Source organism: Fistularia commersonii, chromosome 2 (assembly GCF_037954325.1).
Source record: "Fistularia commersonii isolate RoL2024-O1a breed Wild chromosome 2, RoL_Fcom_v1.0, whole genome shotgun sequence".
In the NCBI taxonomy this organism is placed as follows: Eukaryota; Metazoa; Chordata; class Actinopteri; order Syngnathiformes; family Fistulariidae; genus Fistularia; species Fistularia commersonii.
Genome location: NC_141285.1, coordinates 9,776,435 through 9,794,718, shown reverse-complemented (window position 1 = coordinate 9,794,718; position 18,284 = coordinate 9,776,435). Strand labels below are relative to the sequence as shown.

General features: G+C 41.9%; 1 protein-coding gene across 4 annotated transcripts in view; it reads right to left on the bottom strand.

The window, feature by feature from the left end:
* Positions 1-671: 671 nt before the first annotated feature.
* Positions 672-18,284, bottom strand: part of mymx (myomixer) — a 32,578-nt gene continuing 14,965 nt past the window's right edge. For 2 of the 4 annotated variants that reach the window (XM_086166420.1, XM_086166427.1), the window contains exons 12-33: positions 17,508-17,638; positions 17,286-17,382; positions 16,893-17,042; positions 16,499-16,648; positions 15,761-16,017; positions 14,809-14,944; positions 14,234-14,428; positions 10,529-10,681; positions 9,483-9,700; positions 8,915-9,098; positions 8,674-8,829; positions 8,029-8,406; positions 4,089-6,002; positions 3,454-3,585; positions 3,275-3,349; positions 3,111-3,197; positions 2,932-3,023; positions 2,714-2,799; positions 2,511-2,565; positions 2,194-2,411; positions 1,579-1,752; positions 672-1,486 (exon numbers count right to left, since the gene is read on the bottom strand). In XM_086166420.1, the coding sequence (XP_086022546.1) occupies positions 1,236-1,486; positions 1,579-1,752; positions 2,194-2,411; positions 2,511-2,565; positions 2,714-2,799; positions 2,932-3,023; positions 3,111-3,197; positions 3,275-3,349; positions 3,454-3,585; positions 4,089-6,002; positions 8,029-8,406; positions 8,674-8,829; positions 8,915-9,098; positions 9,483-9,700; positions 10,529-10,681; positions 14,234-14,428; positions 14,809-14,944; positions 15,761-16,017; positions 16,499-16,648; positions 16,893-17,042; positions 17,286-17,382; positions 17,508-17,638 (5,289 nt within the window). In that variant the 3' untranslated portion in view covers positions 672-1,235. Of the gene's footprint in view, positions 1,487-1,578; positions 1,753-2,193; positions 2,412-2,510; positions 2,566-2,713; positions 2,800-2,931; positions 3,024-3,110; positions 3,198-3,274; positions 3,350-3,453; positions 3,586-4,088; positions 6,003-7,673; positions 7,785-8,028; positions 8,407-8,673; positions 8,830-8,914; positions 9,099-9,482; positions 9,701-10,528; positions 10,682-14,233; positions 14,429-14,808; positions 14,945-15,760; positions 16,018-16,498; positions 16,649-16,892; positions 17,043-17,285; positions 17,383-17,507; positions 17,639-18,284 lie in introns of all 4 variants that reach the window. The other 2 variants (XM_086166445.1, XM_086166437.1) reach the window with 2 other exon arrangements.

The window sequence follows — 18,284 nt, the reverse complement described above, 5'->3', positions numbered from 1 at the left end:
TATGCTAGTGGAAATGTTTTGTGCATGTGTGCATGCATACATACATGCCAAGATCTCACTGTGATGTTTTGCAGTGCTCTGTGACCAGGAAGGCAAAGCAGCGACTGCAACCATGTGTGTTAGTGCCACACTATTCTGTTCAAAGTATTTTCGCTTTCACTGGGTGTTGATTTTCCAGAGTAGAAGGTTGAGAATAATAAAAGATTTCTTCTATTTTCTTTTTTTTTCTTTTGAAATTGTGTGAAATCGGATGATAATTACAAAAAAGATTACAGATTTTAGAATTTTGATAAAAGGATCTCAGAGGAGCGAGAAATTTTCTTCAAAGAGGATCACACAGAGCACCAATTCTACAGAATATTCAAAATTGATAACAAAACATTATTTTACATATTGCTTTGCCAACTGGCAGCAAGTATCACAGATTCTGCAGGGAACTCGCAACTACAGTGTTAATTATTGTGCAGTAAACATATTCTTTGAGAGGTGGCAGCATTCAATATCCATAACAAAGTATCATTCTGCGAGGATGTTATTAGTCTGACCTTTAATCCTAATGTCTATCTCACTTTCTTTAAATCACCCAGTATAATGGCAAAATAGCACTCGAATAACCAACATTTTCACTTAAGGCTGTAGAAAAAACTTCATCCAATACTAAGTCCAAGTCATTTTTTAATGTTTATTAATAAAAAGCCTTTACTTCCAATAATATTTAAAAACAGTATGTCAAACAACCAAAAGCAGTATCAAACTGCTTTTGTTTTGCATATGAGTAGGAAGAAAGGGTTTTTGTGGACCACACACAGTACTGATACAATCATGTGAAGAATGGTATGAGTTCAGTATACTGTTAGATTTATCACTCTGCAAATATAATTTCTACTCTGGTTTCCAACTGAGTTGTTTTTGACACAGACTGTTAAGTCAATAACACAACAATCCAGAAAATATATAAAAGACAGATACTTGCATGAAAACAGGACTTGTGGAAAAAGTGGTCTACATCTACACAGTGCACACTCACACAGTATTGTTCCTTCCTAATGAACAACAAACAAAACACAAACTAACCACAGAAGGACTTATCATTAGAGCCTCTCAACCAATGATGTGTTTCTAGAACTCATCAAAATTTCAAACTATAGTAGCTTTTCTGGTCATAAATATTGTCAGTAGTAATATAGCAATTATGTGCACTGCACATGAAAAGCGTCTTAATGTTGGGAAAAAACTCAAAGGTCCCTTTTGCCAAAGAACTTTTTAAAGACAGACTTGTTGCATGGGCGCGGCAAGCTACTGTAGCTCCTCACAGCAGCATCCTGGCAGGTGTCCTGCTGCCACCCAGCCATGGTCTGCAGTAGCGACTCAGACCTGCCATCTGATGACTTGTCTCCTACCACAAGTGTTACACAGTAATTAGAGCCCTTTTCCAGGCCTCTGCCTCCGGAGGTGTGCACCCTAGGGTTGATCTTCTGATAGGTAGCTGACAGAAAGCGGAGAACAACATTAAATTTCTTACCCGGACCACAAACACAAACATTGCAATGACATTTCAGTTATGAACTGTAAACTAACCTGATGTGAAGGAGTGTGATCGACGTTTGCTGCTCAGCCAGTCCTTGTCGCTGGACAGAGGCGAGACGTATGATAAAGCGGTGTTGTCTCCACATCCTCCAGAGAGTCTTGGAGCCACCATTGGTTGAAAACTGACTGTATCGTCATCTTGAGGGGGGAAATATGAATACAAGACTGGTAAAGCATAAAAACATTCAGAATGAACGAGTGAGTCAAATGTCATATGCACTGTGGTAAAACAATGCATTAGCGCCCCCTAGTGGGGAATCGTCTACTTGCAGCACACATTCGCTTAATGCTACACTCTACACAAAGATAGTCATAGCACAAGTAACGTTTGATCATTTCCTTGCCTTTTTAATTATGGAGGAGTAAAGAGTTTGAATGTTTCTGACAAATTTAAGTCGTCAAATCAATTCTGAAATATGCAAACAGCTCAGTCTGCAACCGCTACACAGAAGTCTTGCCCACAACTGCAACCTGCCCAGCTAGACTCGCAGCCAGCAATCTGGGTGGTGATCTTATTGCTTCTCTTAAGCATGGTGGTTGAGCAGATACAAAGAATGGGTAAACCATCCCGGGGTAAATATAGATTTTGTCCACAGAAGATCTTACCGCAATTGCCTCTATGTGAGGATGAAAGGGTCAGAGTCTCATCAAAATTTCTTGAACGACTCCCTGGCATGTGGCTGAACGCTCTACTGAGGACAAAGATCTCTTTGGCCTTAGTTGCACCCAGTGGTTTGAGCCTGGGGAATGTGGAGGTGACATCCTGTTGGAACGTACAGGAGCATTTGGCCAGACCATAACACTCAGTGCAGAAAGATGGGTTTCTGGAAGGAGATTTGTTTGTTTTTTTCATTATGTAGTATTTCTTTATTAAAAAAGTATATAATTGAGAATGCAAAGATTGTGTAACCAAATTGTCTTACAGGGAAATGGGGATGTGCTGATCCACAGAGACACTTGACCCAGACTCACTTGGACCTTTTAATGACACATAATGATGATAATCAGAAGCGGAAATACATTAATAATCCTGGAGGAAATTGAGAAAATCACATTTTTTTAAAGTTATGCGGCCATTTGAACCATTTTTGTTTTGTTGTATTTTTTTTTTTCAAGTAATGACTACCTGTGCTTGCTTGTATTTTCTTGATCCAAGTCTTCATCAGAAATTGTGAGGAGGCATTCAGCAGATAATCAGAACCGTCACGTAGTCTGAAGACAAGAAAAGGCCTTTACAACCTCGAGATCACTCGATGGTCAACAAATGACCTCTGTCTTTGCTTTGGAAATAAATAACTGTAAGACACCATCATTACTTTAATTTACTGTTTGTTACACTCTTACCGCAGACGAAAGCAGTTTGTTTTTTTGGTGTATTCTGGTACCGACGAGCACTCAGCTCCAGTGAGGTTGAGAGGCAGGCCACATGCAGAACTCTGTGGCAAAGCAGACCAGTTATCACTGATCACAAAACTACTGTTCAATGGCATTGCCAATAATAAGTGTTGTAGCTTTCTACTCACCCTCAATGTATCCTTTCTATCCTGATAGAAGCACAAGGTGTGTCTGTGTAAGATGGCGTGGTAAGTGCTCCAGCCTCTGGAGGATGCCTGTGAAAATAAGATAAGAGTATGTGCTGCTGACTGTGTGCTTTTATGATTTAAACAATACACGGAGTCTCCCTTACTTTCCTTCCTCCAAATTGCAGCTTCTGCTTCCTCTCAAGCAACCCTTCCATAGATTGCATGTCTTGCTTTAAACCCTGTATGAGTTGGAATTAAAATCGAATTGAGTCATGAAGAAAAAAAAAAAATCAATGTCAACGGTTGTCTAGTATGCTGAGAGCAAAAGGGTATTCAGGATTACCAAAGTAGCAATGTGCCTCCCTGTGGCTACTTGTTCTTCTTGCATCTGTGTGTCTGCACTCTTACTGGCCTCTTTTTGATGGCCGACTCCTTCAGAACCCATATGTATGGACAGTAAACTCACAGACTGATCCTGTTCAGACAGATGATACCACAGTCATCACCGGTGACATGCAATCCAAAATATACAACCTACTACTGCCATGCTTAGCGATGATACATGATTGTAGTCATGGATCACTTCACCCAAATTACAAACACATTGCTTCCCATCTACTTCTGTCATGCTTCATGATGAAAATATGCAATTGGTTTTGATTTTGTCTTTGTGATTGCCATTGACAGAAGTCTCTTTTGATTATGAGAAGGAAACTGAAATATAGGATTGTGCCTAATGTAATTATGGCCCTGTTTCAAGCAATCAAATACATTTTTATTCATTTTTTTGTTTAAGTAAATAGCGCATTGCTCAATGCTTGATAGAAAGATCAGACAAGGGGGGATCAATTTATAAACTGTCAATGTGCTATTGTAAGATTACCGTTCAGAGGCAAAGTAAAACCAAAAACTCTTGACTTGATCCCCACAGAAAATGAAGTTCATATGTTTTGACATTTCATTTAACGTAGATCTCACCTTTGTGTTATGCGTGCGCTCATCCACCTCTTTCCCCACCTTTGTCTCCTCCTCCTCCTCCTCTTCTTTATAATGATAAATGTATTGCTGATTGTCTCCCACATTCGGGAGCTTCAGAGGATCAGATGCTGTCTCATTCACCATCACCGAGGTCTTGCCACATTGGTCCCTGTTTGGAAACGCTGCCCAGGAGCTCCTGTCGCCTTTGGCCAGAGGCGTACTTTTAGAGCTCTGTTCTTTGTCGTAACCTAGCAAGCTCTGGATGTGCGCTGGCAGTCTGAACTCGGCCACTAAAAGGTTCGGTGCCGATGCCGTGGCCAAGTTTCGATAGAGCACGGTTGGAGCTGTAGGAAGAGGTGAACAGGAGTGGGGCTGACCGGAAGGATCCGAGGCCTTAGACTCGTCCTGTTTCAGCTGGTACATGATGTCGGAGCAGATACTCTGCCTGTAATTAGTTGTTTGGTTCCAGATGTCCTCCAGTTCTTCCTCCTCCTCTTCAAACTGTTGGTGGTCAAGGTGAACTGGTTCATTTCCAGACTCTTCCGTGTGTTTTGATGAAACCGCGCTTTTAACCGTGTTTTCCTTCTTTTGCGTGCAGTCCTGGCGCCCCAGTTCCAGGGACAAGAGCCTTGCCACCACACCTTTGGATGGGGATTTTTCTGCACATGGTGTATCAGAGCAAAGCTTGATGCTGCAGGAGCTTGAGATGCCAGAGTCTGCCGAGTCCTGACGAACACTCACTGTGGACTTTAAATTCACTACCATGTGCGACGCTTGGTTAAGACACTGACCAGGGCTTTCCTCGTGCAGACTGCGGGGCCTCACACTTTTATGGTACTGGTGTCCATTTAGATCTCGAATCAGCGTATGGACACTCGGACACTGATGTTTTTGAACGGATGCGGTAGACGTGGGGGCTTGGTTGACATAAATAGGGAGCTGAGGCGGCTGACCGCTCCCGACCCTGTTGACCTCTGATGACATTTTGCACGATTCTAGATCTTCATTCTGAAGGTTGAATTGAGTTTCACATAATTCATTACATTGAACAGTCCGATCCTCATCTTCTTCCAGGGAAGCGGTGGCTAACTGGCAACTACCGCTGCCAAAAGGCAAATCTTTCACCAAAACCGTCGAGGTCTGGGTTTCAGTGAAGTTGATTTCAGCAGGGTCTTGTGCGTGGGCAGGAGTGGTCCGTAGCTGTCTGAAAGAACTCAGGGCTGTTTGCCTCTGGGAGTGGGGGTCCGGATCTGTCCCTGAACCTTTCTTAGACTCAGGAGGGGCAATTGTAATGATGTCCTGAATACTGGGGATGAGTGCCATGTCCTTAGGAAGGTCAAAGCTCAACACAGAGCCTAAAGAGAGGAACCTGCAGTGGCCTCTTACATGACTAGATGCAGGCAAAGGGGCTGGCCCTTCAGACACAGCATATGGGGTAATAGCGTACTCTGCTGCACAGTCTGTGTCAATGTCCTTCAGCAGGGGATTCTTCATGTAGGCCATAACCTCATCCTCAGCCTTTGGTGTGCTTTTCTTCCTTCGACCTTCCTTCAGAGGCCATGTATGTGTGTCATAAGCGACCGTCTCACAATCATAATGTGGCTCATCCGTTTGATCCTCCACTCCCATGATTTTCTGGATCGTGTGCCTGCGAGCATCTCGCTTTCTCTTTCTTTTCTTGCTCATTCTCTTGAGACTGCTGAAGATGGAGCTGCTGCCACTTCTTGTCAAAGGGTGGAAAGACACATTCGTTGTCTGTGGTGCAGGGACTGAGGAGGATGGAGAGGTGGAGAGCGGCAAAACAGCGGGGGAGGCTGCGATTGCAGTGTGGCTCTTTTGGCGGGGCAGAGTGATACTCTCATACACAGGGACCACAGCCAAGTTGTTATCCTTGAGATGCAGGTAGGTACTCACCTATAACAAAATCATAAAAAAAGAGTCAGATAATTGAGAAAGTTTTGATTTGACTGGCGCTTTAAAGGCTCCATTGAAAAAGCCTGGCCCGACATGCATGCATCCATTTGAAGCCTTTCAGTCGGAGAGAGGAGCAATTTTATGTGTTACAAATGAAAGCAAGTAAAACATTAAAAAATACAAGGAAAAATAGCCCCTGTTTTTCAGACAGGTGGTTCTAAAACACCATAGATTTAATAATGTCCCAATAAAGTCTTGATACGATCATGTATATGATAATGTTAAAAGTAACAAAAGTAGATGGGAGGACAAAGGAGCAAGACTGCAATTGCAAACCTGAAAGGCGTAATCAAAATCACATGTAGCTGTTCATGCCGTCATACACAGCTGTAATGGCTTGACCTTTCAACTCTGTGACTAATCTCTTGTTTCTGTGGAAGCCCCAGACTATAAATCATGGTGTGCAGGCTGGGGCATTTTTTTGAAAGTTCAGCACCAGTTCCCTATGATTGGCTGTGTCTAAAATCTTATTTGGGCTTCGCTCCTGCTGGGAGCTATTTTTGAACTTAGCTGCACTGCAAACCAGATACTTTTGTTACCGACGTTTGTGTTAAAGCTTCTGAAATCTGTATTGAAAAGCGCAAAAGGAAGAACAAATGCATCTGATAAGGCTCTTATCCCATCTGATCTGATTAAATTTAAAAAAGATCAGTTAAGTTTTCGTACAAGATGGACAAGCAAAATTAGTCACATTAAAAAAAAGTGTTTATTTTTTGTCATTCACTTCAATAAATTTGGAATACAGGAATTGAAAATTTACTGAACAAGTCATTCTATTACTTAGATGGTCTTCTATCCGCAATTAATGAGCCTTCTGCACATGAACCTTCTTTAAAAACCTTTTTTGAAATCATTTGTATTTTCTGTCATTCGAACTTGATACAATTTACATGATGTTAACCAAATCTATACAAAAACTAGCAAACCAATTTTATTGAATCTTGGTGCTGGTGGGAGGGAGCAAGGGCCAAGGAAGACGTCAATAAAGGCAGGAGCAGATCACAATACAAAAGAAGCAATTATTTGAAAGAATGTTAAGAGAATGACACCACACTCCAAGAAATGGTGTTGCTCACAGTAACAATTTTCATTCTACACAATTTTGTGTGTAGAGTGATATCCAAACAATATCACTTTCCAAGTACCGTAAACTTATTGTCTCCCCGAATAGTTTGACATCATGAAGTGCAATTATGTTCTTTTCATACTTAAACAAATATGAGTAATCAAGCCTCATATTTGCTTTCATTTCAAAATGAGGAATAATAATTCCGCATTCATTCTTATTCCAAGAAAAATGTTATATGTTGAATAAAGAGAGTCACGCCTGTGATATTTCATTTAAATGCATTACGATCAATTACTTGATATACGATGTTTATCGGGATGTCATTTTGCTGTTATATTTATTCTAATGCATCAATCTGTTTTTAGACATTCGATGTACCTTTTTGCACCAAATACGACAGCTCGAAAAAGCTATTGGCCGGTGAAACCTCATCACAAAGTTTAGTAGAGCATGCTGTCTCCACAAAAAACCTACACACAACATGCAGTCCTGGGACACTTTCTGTCGCAGCATGCACAGCCACTTCAAACTGCTCAATTTACCTCGTGTGCACTCTGCCGATAAATCTTTCGCTTTCGCTTTAAACTACCCAAAGTATTTTCCAAAAGCCCCTGGCACCGCTTCCAAAAGTTTTTATGGGCTGGGAGAGTGGGCTGAGGGAAAAGAAGGGGGGGAAAAGGAAGGTGTGAAGGCCAAAGTAGATGCAGGAAATGAACCACAGCAGCAGATAGACAGATAGATGGGATGGGGAGCCCATGCAGTGACATTACAAGAAATAACACCACATATCACTGTGATGTCCTTCAGAAAAGGCAACACATATTTACGCTGTAGGCAAGGAGAAAAACAATGGAGCCATTCATGAGATGTGAAATGTCAAAATATGTGTACTCTCACCCTGTGGACTGGTCCAGGGGTGTCCTCCTCAACCTCCTCCATTTTGGCAGGCAGGTCAACCACCTGAACCTGGCTGTCACCTTTGTTGCCAAAGCTGAGAATCAGGTTGACTGTGCCCCCTAAAGAAGGACTGCCGGGCTCTTTAAGAACCATCACAGAAGGTTTTGGCGACTCCGAGGAGGAGACCTCAAAGTCTCGTGATCCGACGCTGTTCATGACCTCATAGCCATCTTCTGTCTGTTTTTCATCCTGCTGCTCAGCCGCCCTGGGCAGCAGATCTGAGAACTGGCTGTCTCCCTCTGCTTTTGATTTGCTACCATCTGATGTGACAACTGAAGACTGACGGGACTGGTTAGACTCTCCGTCAGGAGCTGCACTCTATAAGATGCCAAGCAGAAAACAATTCACAATGGTTACTCTCTGTGCCACCTCGCTGTGCTTTGATCCGTTGTCAAGCTGCACTATAGCAGGAAAAGTATGGTATGATTATCTTCATAAGCACCTTTATTTTTCTTTTCTTACTTTTCTTTTAGCATTAATGAACACTGTGATCAGACAAATTAATCAACCGGTGAATGGACATTTGTGGAGACTAATTTTCATGTTCAAGTTATTTGCCAACAAACACATGTTTGTTATATTTACCTCTGTTAATGGGGAGCACATTGTGGCTTCAGAGTAAATGTTATTTTGTGAAGGGTCTTTCCCATATTTCTTGTGAACCCACTGTTGTTTCTTTGCCCTCCAGTGCACTAAAATCCACCCAAGCATACTTCTCAGTTCCTCCATGCGCTCTCTTAGCTGCAATCATCAACCAGGGTCAGTTGAATTATTATCTCAGAGATTATTTATGGATTTATGGTCCAATGTCTGCAGTGCTGCTCACCATTTGAGTGAGGTGATGTTCTTCGTCTAAAATGTTCCTTCCTGTGGCGGCCAGTTCATCAAACTCATCAAACCTCTTCTCAATCTGCATGTCAAGCTCCGCAGCCAGTGGTCTCTGCCCACCTTTCCCAATGAGTAAGGCTGTATCTGAGAAAATGCTCGACCTGGTGTCTTCTGTCCATGATCTAACCAGAAGAGGGGAGGTCGGGGTGAGAGGAGGTGCAGGAGACAAGGAGCAGGTCTATGAGAGATGTCATGCATTCATAAAGCCTGAAAATGACCAGACCCTTTTCTCTCTATCTCTCTCTCTTTCTCTCTCTCTCTCTCTCTCTCTCTCTCACACACACACACACACGCACACACAAAACACACACAGTGGATATTCATCTGTCACACTCAGCACAGGAAACCTGCACTATCCCCCTCAGCACATCTTAAATTATATATTTCACAAGGGGCCTGTTTCTAACATCAAGAACATCCAGTTCTTTACAGATGTTTGGATAAAGTGGATTGAGAATTAACACCTCGCCCAGGAAGGGGTTATAAGATTCCCATGCCCTGCTTACATCATGGCAAGGTAACTCCTGAAGAAGTCTTGGAGCTGAACAAACTCATGCAGTTGCAGTCTGTTCTTCTTCACAGTCTTCTCCAGTTCAGTCCATGCCTGTAGCGTTGCTTGGATCTCGGCCTCAAGTGTAAGCACTCTCTCTGGGCACAGCTCTTTCAACAAGGATGCCTGGTTCTCCATCTTCTTTAACTCCTCCTTCATGACATCATAGTCAATCTGTGCAGAATCACAATAAAATTCCATCATCGCTCATCATCCTTCTTACTGCTCAGACACCCCACACCAATTTTATCTATGCCGATGACCTCATCCTCATAGCTTTATGCATATTATTTAGCGAAGCACACATATGGTCTGCATATGGTCTGCCATGCCATGGTAAGCTAGAAATGTAGACCTCTTTTTATCCTTTCGATGAGGCAGTAATTAATAGTGTTAAGGGTTCACTTACAGCAGTTCTTCATAACATTTGTCACTTACAGGGAGACTAAAAGTGGATGTTTGTCTCCTGACAGGAAACTTATTTTAGTTTGTTAGTTTAGGTCATTTCTAACCTTCATGGGTATCAAGTAAAGACGCCTGTGGGTGTGTGTGAGATTGAGTGAGATAAACATAAAACTGCCAGAAATTACTCCCACAGATTTTTACCATTACCAGCCTCACATGTTCCCAGTGTTTAAACACCCAATGAGACTTACTCGCAAACATACTCCTGAGAGCCAGTAGAACACTGGCTCATAAATACCTTGTGTGAGCAATAAACATTTGCACGATCTCCGAGTGGCATTTGTATAAGAAATAAATCATAGCAAAAAGCAAATGTGTTAGCCTTTTTTTTTAAATGTGTGAATATCTGGCACAACAGGAAACAGACTGTGGAACAATGTGCTGTGAATGGGTGGGGGGTTTCCCTTTTTCATGGAATTATGCAGAGCGCTATAATCCAAAAGTCAAATGAAAGAAATATTGCATAAAATCAACAGCAGTGAATAATTTTAAATGTTTACACCACAATCACAACAGCGGCTGGCATTTTCCTCTCACCTCCAGGTGGTCCTGCTTCTCCTGCAGAGCCTCCAGGCCACAGCGGTCTGGCTCACACTGAACAGCCATATTAGTCTCCTTCTCCAAGATGTCCAGGCTAAGTTCCTTGCAGCAGGACAGACAGTCCTCCACATACAGAGCCAGCCTGGCATTCTTGCAAAGTCATGCAAAGTCATCATTAGTACTTATAGAATGTCCTTAAGTCATTCTTCTTCTTTTTTTTTTACCCCGAGCAAATTAATAAAAACAACTATGCAAGAAGAAGTGGCTCATTTGTTTTTTTGTCTAGAACATTTAGCCACAAAATATGATCCAGCCATTATTACAGCACATTATTAGTGCAGTTCTTCCTGAAAGAAAAAATACCCACCAAGAGATTTAAAGAAGATGATTCAGGTAAAATCATTAAATATTTGGGTTTGACAGAAATCACCCTCTCTGTGATTGTGATGCAAGATGGTGTAAGTATGAGGTCTGTGGCTGCCCACAATTTATTTCCAATTGTGTCATGATAAATGTATTCATTAATGAAATATTTCAAGTAAAAATTTGTTCCTTTTTAAAATACTGTGTTTAAGTCAGTATTTATCCAAGTAACCACTGTATCTAATGTTATATAAATGTTATTTACAGAATGTTTTTACATTTAAAACTTCAGTACTCAATATAGCAGTAAATCCATCAGGGAAAGCGCAACTGTGGCTCACTGCAAAAAACAATGATGTACAAAGGAGGCGGTTGATCAAATTATTTTAATGTCAAGGTTCTAATGTGGTTTTAATATTTATTGACTGACTAGAAATCATGATCTTTATCATCATTTTCCAAATAAATGCAGCCTCAGAGTGGCATGGGCCGGTGTCTCCCTGAGCCAGTCCCAAGCCCAGATAAATGCAAAGGGTTGTATCAGGAAAGGCATCCGGCATAAAACTTTTGCCAAAATCAAACATGGGAATCAAACCTAATAACCAGATCATTGGTCGAGGCCCGGGTAAACAACAGCTGCCATTGGTACCAATTACCTACAGGGTACTAATGGAAACAGGGCTACTATAGTTCAAAGAAAGTGGGGTGTGAGTTTGAGGAGAAGGGGAAGTTCTGGAATGAGCTAGATGAAGTGATGCAGAATATTCCCAGAGATGAGAGACTGGTAATTGGTGCAGACTTCAATGGGTATGTTGATGCAGGCAATAGAGGGGATGAAGTGATGGGCAGATTTGGGATACAGGATAGGAATGCAGAGGGACAGATGGTGGTAGATTTTGCAAAATGGATGGAAATGGCTTTAGTGAACACTTTTTTCCAGAAAAGACAGGAACATAGGGAAATTTATAGGAGTGGAGGTTAGGAGCACACAGGTAGACTACATCTTGTATAGATGAGGTAACCCAAAAGAGATCAGTGACTGCAAAGTAGTTGTAGGTGAGAGTGTAGCTAGACAGCATAGGATGGTGGTTTGTGAGATGACTTTGGTGACAAGGAAGATCAAGAGGACAGAGGCCGAGCAGAGGACAAAGTGGTGGAAGCTGGAAAGGGAGGAGTGTTGTATGGTTTTCAGGTTGGAGTTGTGAAAGGCTCCAGGTGGTCAGGGTGAGCTTCCAGATGATTGGACAACTACAGCTTATGTTATCAGCGAGACAGGTAGGAGAGTACTTTGTTTATCATCTAGAAGGAAAAATACATAAGGAGACTTGGTGGAATGAGGAAGTACAAGAGTATATACAGAGAAAGCAGTCAGCAAAGAAGAAGTGGGACACTGATAAGACTGAGGAGACCAGATAGGAGTACAGGGAGATACAGAGTAAGGTAAAGATAGAGTTAGTAAAGGCAAAACAAAGGGGCAATGATGACTTGCATGCTCGGTTGGACAGCAAGGAGGGAGAGAATGATTTATACAGGTTGGCGAAAAAGAGAGCTTAAGATGGAAAGGGTGTACAACAGGTCCGGGGGATTAAGGATAGAGAGGCAAATATATTTGCAGATGCTAGAAGAGTGATGGGAAGATGGAAAAAATACTTTGAAGAGATGATGAATGCGGAAAATGACAGAGAGGCAAGGGTAGAAGAGGTGACTATTGTAGACCACAAAGTAGCAGAGATAAGTAAAAGTGACGTGAGGAAGGCATTGAAGAGGATGAGGAGTGGAAAGGCATTTGGTCCTGATGATATACTTGTGGAGGTGTGGAAGTGTCTTGGAGAGGCAGCGGTAGAGTTTCTGACTAAATAATTCATCAGGATCTTAGAGAGTGAGAAGATGTCTGAAGAATGAAGATGTGCCCATTTTAAGAATAAGGGAGATGTGCAGAATTGCGGCAACTACAGAGGGTCAAATTTGATGAGCCATACAATGAAGTTATGAGAAAGAGTAGTGGAAACTAGACTGAGTGCAAGTTGTCAGCATTTGTGAACAGCAGTATGGTTTCATGCCTAGAAAGAGTACTACAGATGCAATATTTCCTTTGAGAATGCTAATAGAGAAGTACAGAGAAGGACAGAGGGAGCCGCATTGTGTTTTTGTAGACCTAGAAAAAGCATATGAAAGGATGCCAAGAGAGGAACTCTGGTATTGTCTGAGAAAATCTGGAGTGGCAGAGAAGCATGTTAGACTGGTGCAAGACATGCTAGCTGTGAGACAGTGGTGAGGTGTGCTGTAGGGGTAACAGAGAAGTTCAAGGTGGAGGTGGGACACCATCAGGGATCAGCTCTGAGCCCCTTCTTGTTTGCAGAGGTGATGGACAGGCTAACAGATAAGGTTAGACAGGAATCTCCAAGGACCATGAAGTTTGCAGATGACATTGTGATCTGTAGCGAGAGCAGAGGTCAGGTTGAGGAAAATGTAGAGATGTGGAGGTATGGTCTGGAAAGAAGAGGAATGAAAGTTAGTCGCAGCAACACAGAGTGTATTTGTGTGAATGACAGGAGCCCGGGTGGAGCGGTGATGCTACGGGGAGTGGAGATGAAGAAGTTGGAGGTACTTGGGGTCAACAGTCCAGAGCAGTGGAGAGTGTGGAAAAGAGGTGAAGAGACGGGTTCAAGCAGGTTGGAATGGGTGGAGAAAAGTGTCAGGTGTACTATGCGATAGAAGACTATCAGCCAGAATGAAAGGACATGTCACAAGCCAGTGGTAAGACCAGTGATGCTGTATGGCCTTGAAACAGTTACAATGACGAAAAGACAGAGGCCGCGTAAATGAAGATGCTAAGGTTCACTTTGGGAGTGACCAGGATGGATAGGATCAGGGATGAGTTTATCAGAGGAACAACACATGTTAGATGTTTTGGAGAGGAGGTCAGAGACGCCAGACTGACATGGTTTGGTCATGTACAGAGGAGGGATAGTGAATATATTGGTAGACGGATGCTGAAATGGGAGCTGCCAGGCAGGAGGTCTTAGAGAAGACCAAAGAGAAGATTTATGGATGTCATGAGAGAGGATATGAAGGTAGTTGGTATGAGAGAGGAGGATGCAGAGAATAGATGGAGAATAGATGGAGAGGGAAAAGCCGAAAGGAGAAAAAGAAAATCATCATTTTCCAAATAACCTATCTACCTGTGTAACATACAGCACTATTAGGGTTTCAATTATTAGATAATAATCCATATCTAAATAATTTCACTTGACAACTTTTTACGGGATATTTTTCTTTTTTCAAGGTTCTACAAGATATATAGGAATGTTGAGGTTAAATGCAAATGTATCTTGTTACCTTGTTCAGTAGCTCCTGTATGGTCTGTTCATGGTTCTGTGAGCGGCCTCTTTCTCTGACTGCGTCATTGAGCATCTCCACGGCCTCACGTAGTTCCTCCACAGGGTCACCCATGCTTTCTATTAGAGGCTCACCTTCACCACTGTTTTGAAGTCCAAACAAGGTTGAAGTCGAGGAAATCTCATTGTGCAGAGTCTGTTTTGGGATGAAAAGAGTTGATATGGATTTGTCTGGATAACTGATAAGAGATGATGCATCACTCTCTATCACCCACTAAAACAGCCCTTTCAAACACCATGTTCCTGTTGCTTTAAAAGAAGTTCACTATGTATGAATCATGCCCATTTGCAGGGCATTTCTGCATGTTTTATTGAAAATTACAATGTCAAGTTCTATTAGTCTGAGTTTTCCGTAGCTACCTTCAGCAGATGCCCATCACATAGAGAAGTCAGCAATAATAAGAGCAATTTAAAGCTGTCTACTGTATGTGTATTTTTTTTTTCTTTTTTCTTCTTAATGGCTGTGTCTCAAAATGAAAATGTGTTTTTAATGGAGTCTCAGCACTGATGTCTCACCTGGCCGGAGCTGTATTGACTACTACTGAGCTCCTGACTCTCCTCCAGCTCCACACGCTCCAGGAATTCTGTCAGCATTCGTGTGTCTTGCAGCTCTGAGCTTTGCTGGGTCAAAGCACTTAAGACACGGTGGTACCTGAGACAAATGGAATAGTTAAACTGACTACAAGAATTCAACTGTCAACCATATCTGGATGACATCCTCCAGAAGAACCACATCACACAGGGTGCATGACATGAAGCGTGGTGAGTACAGTACAGTGTCATACTTGTGGGCTGTCTATTTTATCATATTTTAGCTGTCACATAAACATATTCTATACCTCAGAGTCTGAGAGTACAGTTTACACCCAACAGGGCAAATTAAAAGTATATTTTCTCACAGAATAAATGAGCCCTGCCTGCATAGTGTTAAATATTGCCTTCAGTTTGACTGTTTTACAGCTGCCTCTACCTGCATTGACGGTTATTCAGAAGGCAAAAGTGTGCATCCCCACTTTACCAAACATCCCATCCTGGAAATACCTCAACCCAGCCATTTCCACTCAATTTTTAACTCTGAATCCTTTAGAGTCAGACCATGTGTTTATGGGCATAAACTACATAGATCTCACTTGGTGCTGCTTGAATAACAAATGAATAAATAGAACCCTACAAAAAATAATGACTTGAATAGAATGCTTTTTAATTTTGGGAAAGAAAATTTATAAGATCTTTGGTTAAGTGTTGTTTAGGGGTCAAGTTTATTTTCCTTTAAATATTTTTATTTATTTATTCATTTATTTTCAAAATAATACGTGTATAAACCAATGACCTTTTGGAAACAATGACAAAATTCTTACTCCAAAACCATAATGACCAGCTGAACCACCCGTGTAGTATAATTGTTAAAATCCGCAACAGGAGTATTTAGTATTCCATTATGAGAGATGTCTTTCTATGAAAAACTCACTTTCTTTCCACCTCTTCCATTCGCATAGGCAGACCCTGTGTGTGTGGGTGACTGTGGCTGTGGAGGCGGTCGACCTCCTGCCTCATAGCACTAAGCTCCAGATGACGTGCGGCCACCTCTTTCTCCAGCAGACAGCTCTCTCTCTCAGCCATCGTCATTGTTTCAGGGTCACCAACTACCAAGGACTCCTTCATGGATAGCTCCACGGATTCCAGCCATGACTCCAGGCTGCTGAGAGCCTGGAGCACTTTCACAACCTTTACAGAGTAGACGCAAAGCATAAGATATCGATCTTATGCTATTGAGTTTTTTTTTTTTTTTTTTTTGCTTTTTCCCCATTGGAATTAATTATGACAACAATACTGAAGGGCACAAACAATAAAATAATATGTGAACTATTAAGTCTGATGAAAACAATAACATTCTCTGACAGACATCTAAGTCCTTATAAATTCAGCAATTTCCCTCCTTTATCAAATGGTGGAAAAATGTTGAGGACTATGATGACAATGACTGATGAAGACTTTATTTGAAATTGTACGAATTAATTTTAAATGAGCATTTAAACATGGTGACAGTAGGGGATGAGGGTCACGTGTGCACAGCTCGTGAATACAGCTTTCCCCATCAGGAAAAGTAGTCCTGGATCAGTCCTCAACATTAATTTTCCCATATGAAATCCAGAGGTAATTGACTTACCCCAATATGAGTCCAGAGGAATGCTGATAAAATTCTTACCCTCAATCCGAGCTCCTCCGAGGCCTGCAGAAACACGGCATTCCTCTGGTGCCTCCTCCGTAACTCCTCCCACAGCACTTCCAGCTGGCAGAGGAACTCCTCTATCTTGGCACTACCTGGGTGCTGTGCACGGACCAACCCATGGCCCTCCTACAGATCCAACACAAAAGTGATGAGCACTTAGGGTGATAAAAAAACTCTTTTGTGATGCATAATGTCAGCCTAATCCTGGTGTTTGGGAAACAGTAACTGCCTCAGATGAAATTTCCGCTTAACATTTGATTAAACTAGACTTGTCGGGATGCTCTGTCTTGAGAATCTTTATTCAAGTCATTTATCCTACTTTGGGTTTTACAAGAAAAACCATTAAAGTGACAGGATGATCTCAGCTCACCGTTTTAACCACCTCTATCCTGGCTCTGTTTGTGAGGATTTCTTGTTCCAGGGCATGTTGGCACCTCCTGGCTGACTCAAACCCTTCAATACTGGCTATTGAACATACTTGTGTGGCCAGTGACACATTGTCTTTCAGCCAGGACAGGGTCTGAGATATAGAGGGGGAAGGTGGAAGCAGTGTCACTTTTGGAAATATGACAATATAGTTTATAGTAAAAAGTGACATCATGTCTGTGGGTTGTTACAAGAAAGGAATTCATTGCTCACTTGACAGTTAATGGATGCCATGAAATTACATAAAATCCATCTTATTTTTCTTCGCAAAATCTTAGTGTTTTGAAAAGTGAACATGAGTGTAGAAGGCAATGCCTGTTTGGGAGGTTCGAGTCACCTTGTCAGCAGACACGGTGAACTTCTGGAGCTGTATGTGAAGCTGTGGGTGGCCCTGTGGGGCAGCAGCCAGCTTGGGCTGGACTCTGGGCTTCCTACTGCACAGAAAACACAGACACGCAACTCAAATTATGACTTACATAAAAAACCCTCATTATGTAAGTCATAGGGGAAGAGAGAGAGAGAGAGAGAGAGAAATGGAGATGCCAGGATGAAATGTCACCTTTCCCCCTTTATTTGATGTGTTACAATGACATCATTTGCACAGGCAGGGCTGTCTCCCATGAGTGAAGAGGTGTGGTTCACAGATTGAAGAGCCGGACTTTGGTTACCGCTGCCACTTTCAAGGTTGCTCTGCAGACAAAAGAGTGAAAGACTGTAGGACAATCCCAAAACTCTGCTGGATTCTGATGCAATATGGCCAGCTTCCCAGTGGAGACTGAAGTAACTCCTATGAATGCTGCAAGGCGTAGATGCTTGAAAAGGTTAGTAACTGGTAGTACGATTGGACTACAAACAGACCCCTGTTAATGATTGCAGTGATTACCAGAAAAGCCAGGAAAAGTTCACATAAATTATAATTGCTTAAATAAACAGAGAGAAAGGTTTCCAACATATGCTCTACCGCTCAGTTGACTAACAGAGCAGTAGCCCCTCTTAAAATCTACTATCTTCAATTCTCATCTAGTAGTAGGTGTTTTTTTCAGCATTAGATACTAATTTCAGAGGTTGTCTCTATGACTCCTCTCCAACTCTGTTTGGTGTTTTAATAAGTTTGATGGCAGAGCTATACACCCTGACAAAGTGCAGTAATATATTATAGCAGCTGCTTGGCCTCGTTTACAATCCGAGTACCTGAAAGGTTTGCCAAGGGATTCTGAAGTAGGGACTCCTGTGAATGCTTCATGTATTGGAGTCCCTTGTACAGAGTTATACTTCTATAAAAGCAGAATGCATTCCTTTTAGCAAAGAAATAAAAAGATAGAATTTCAGATAAATA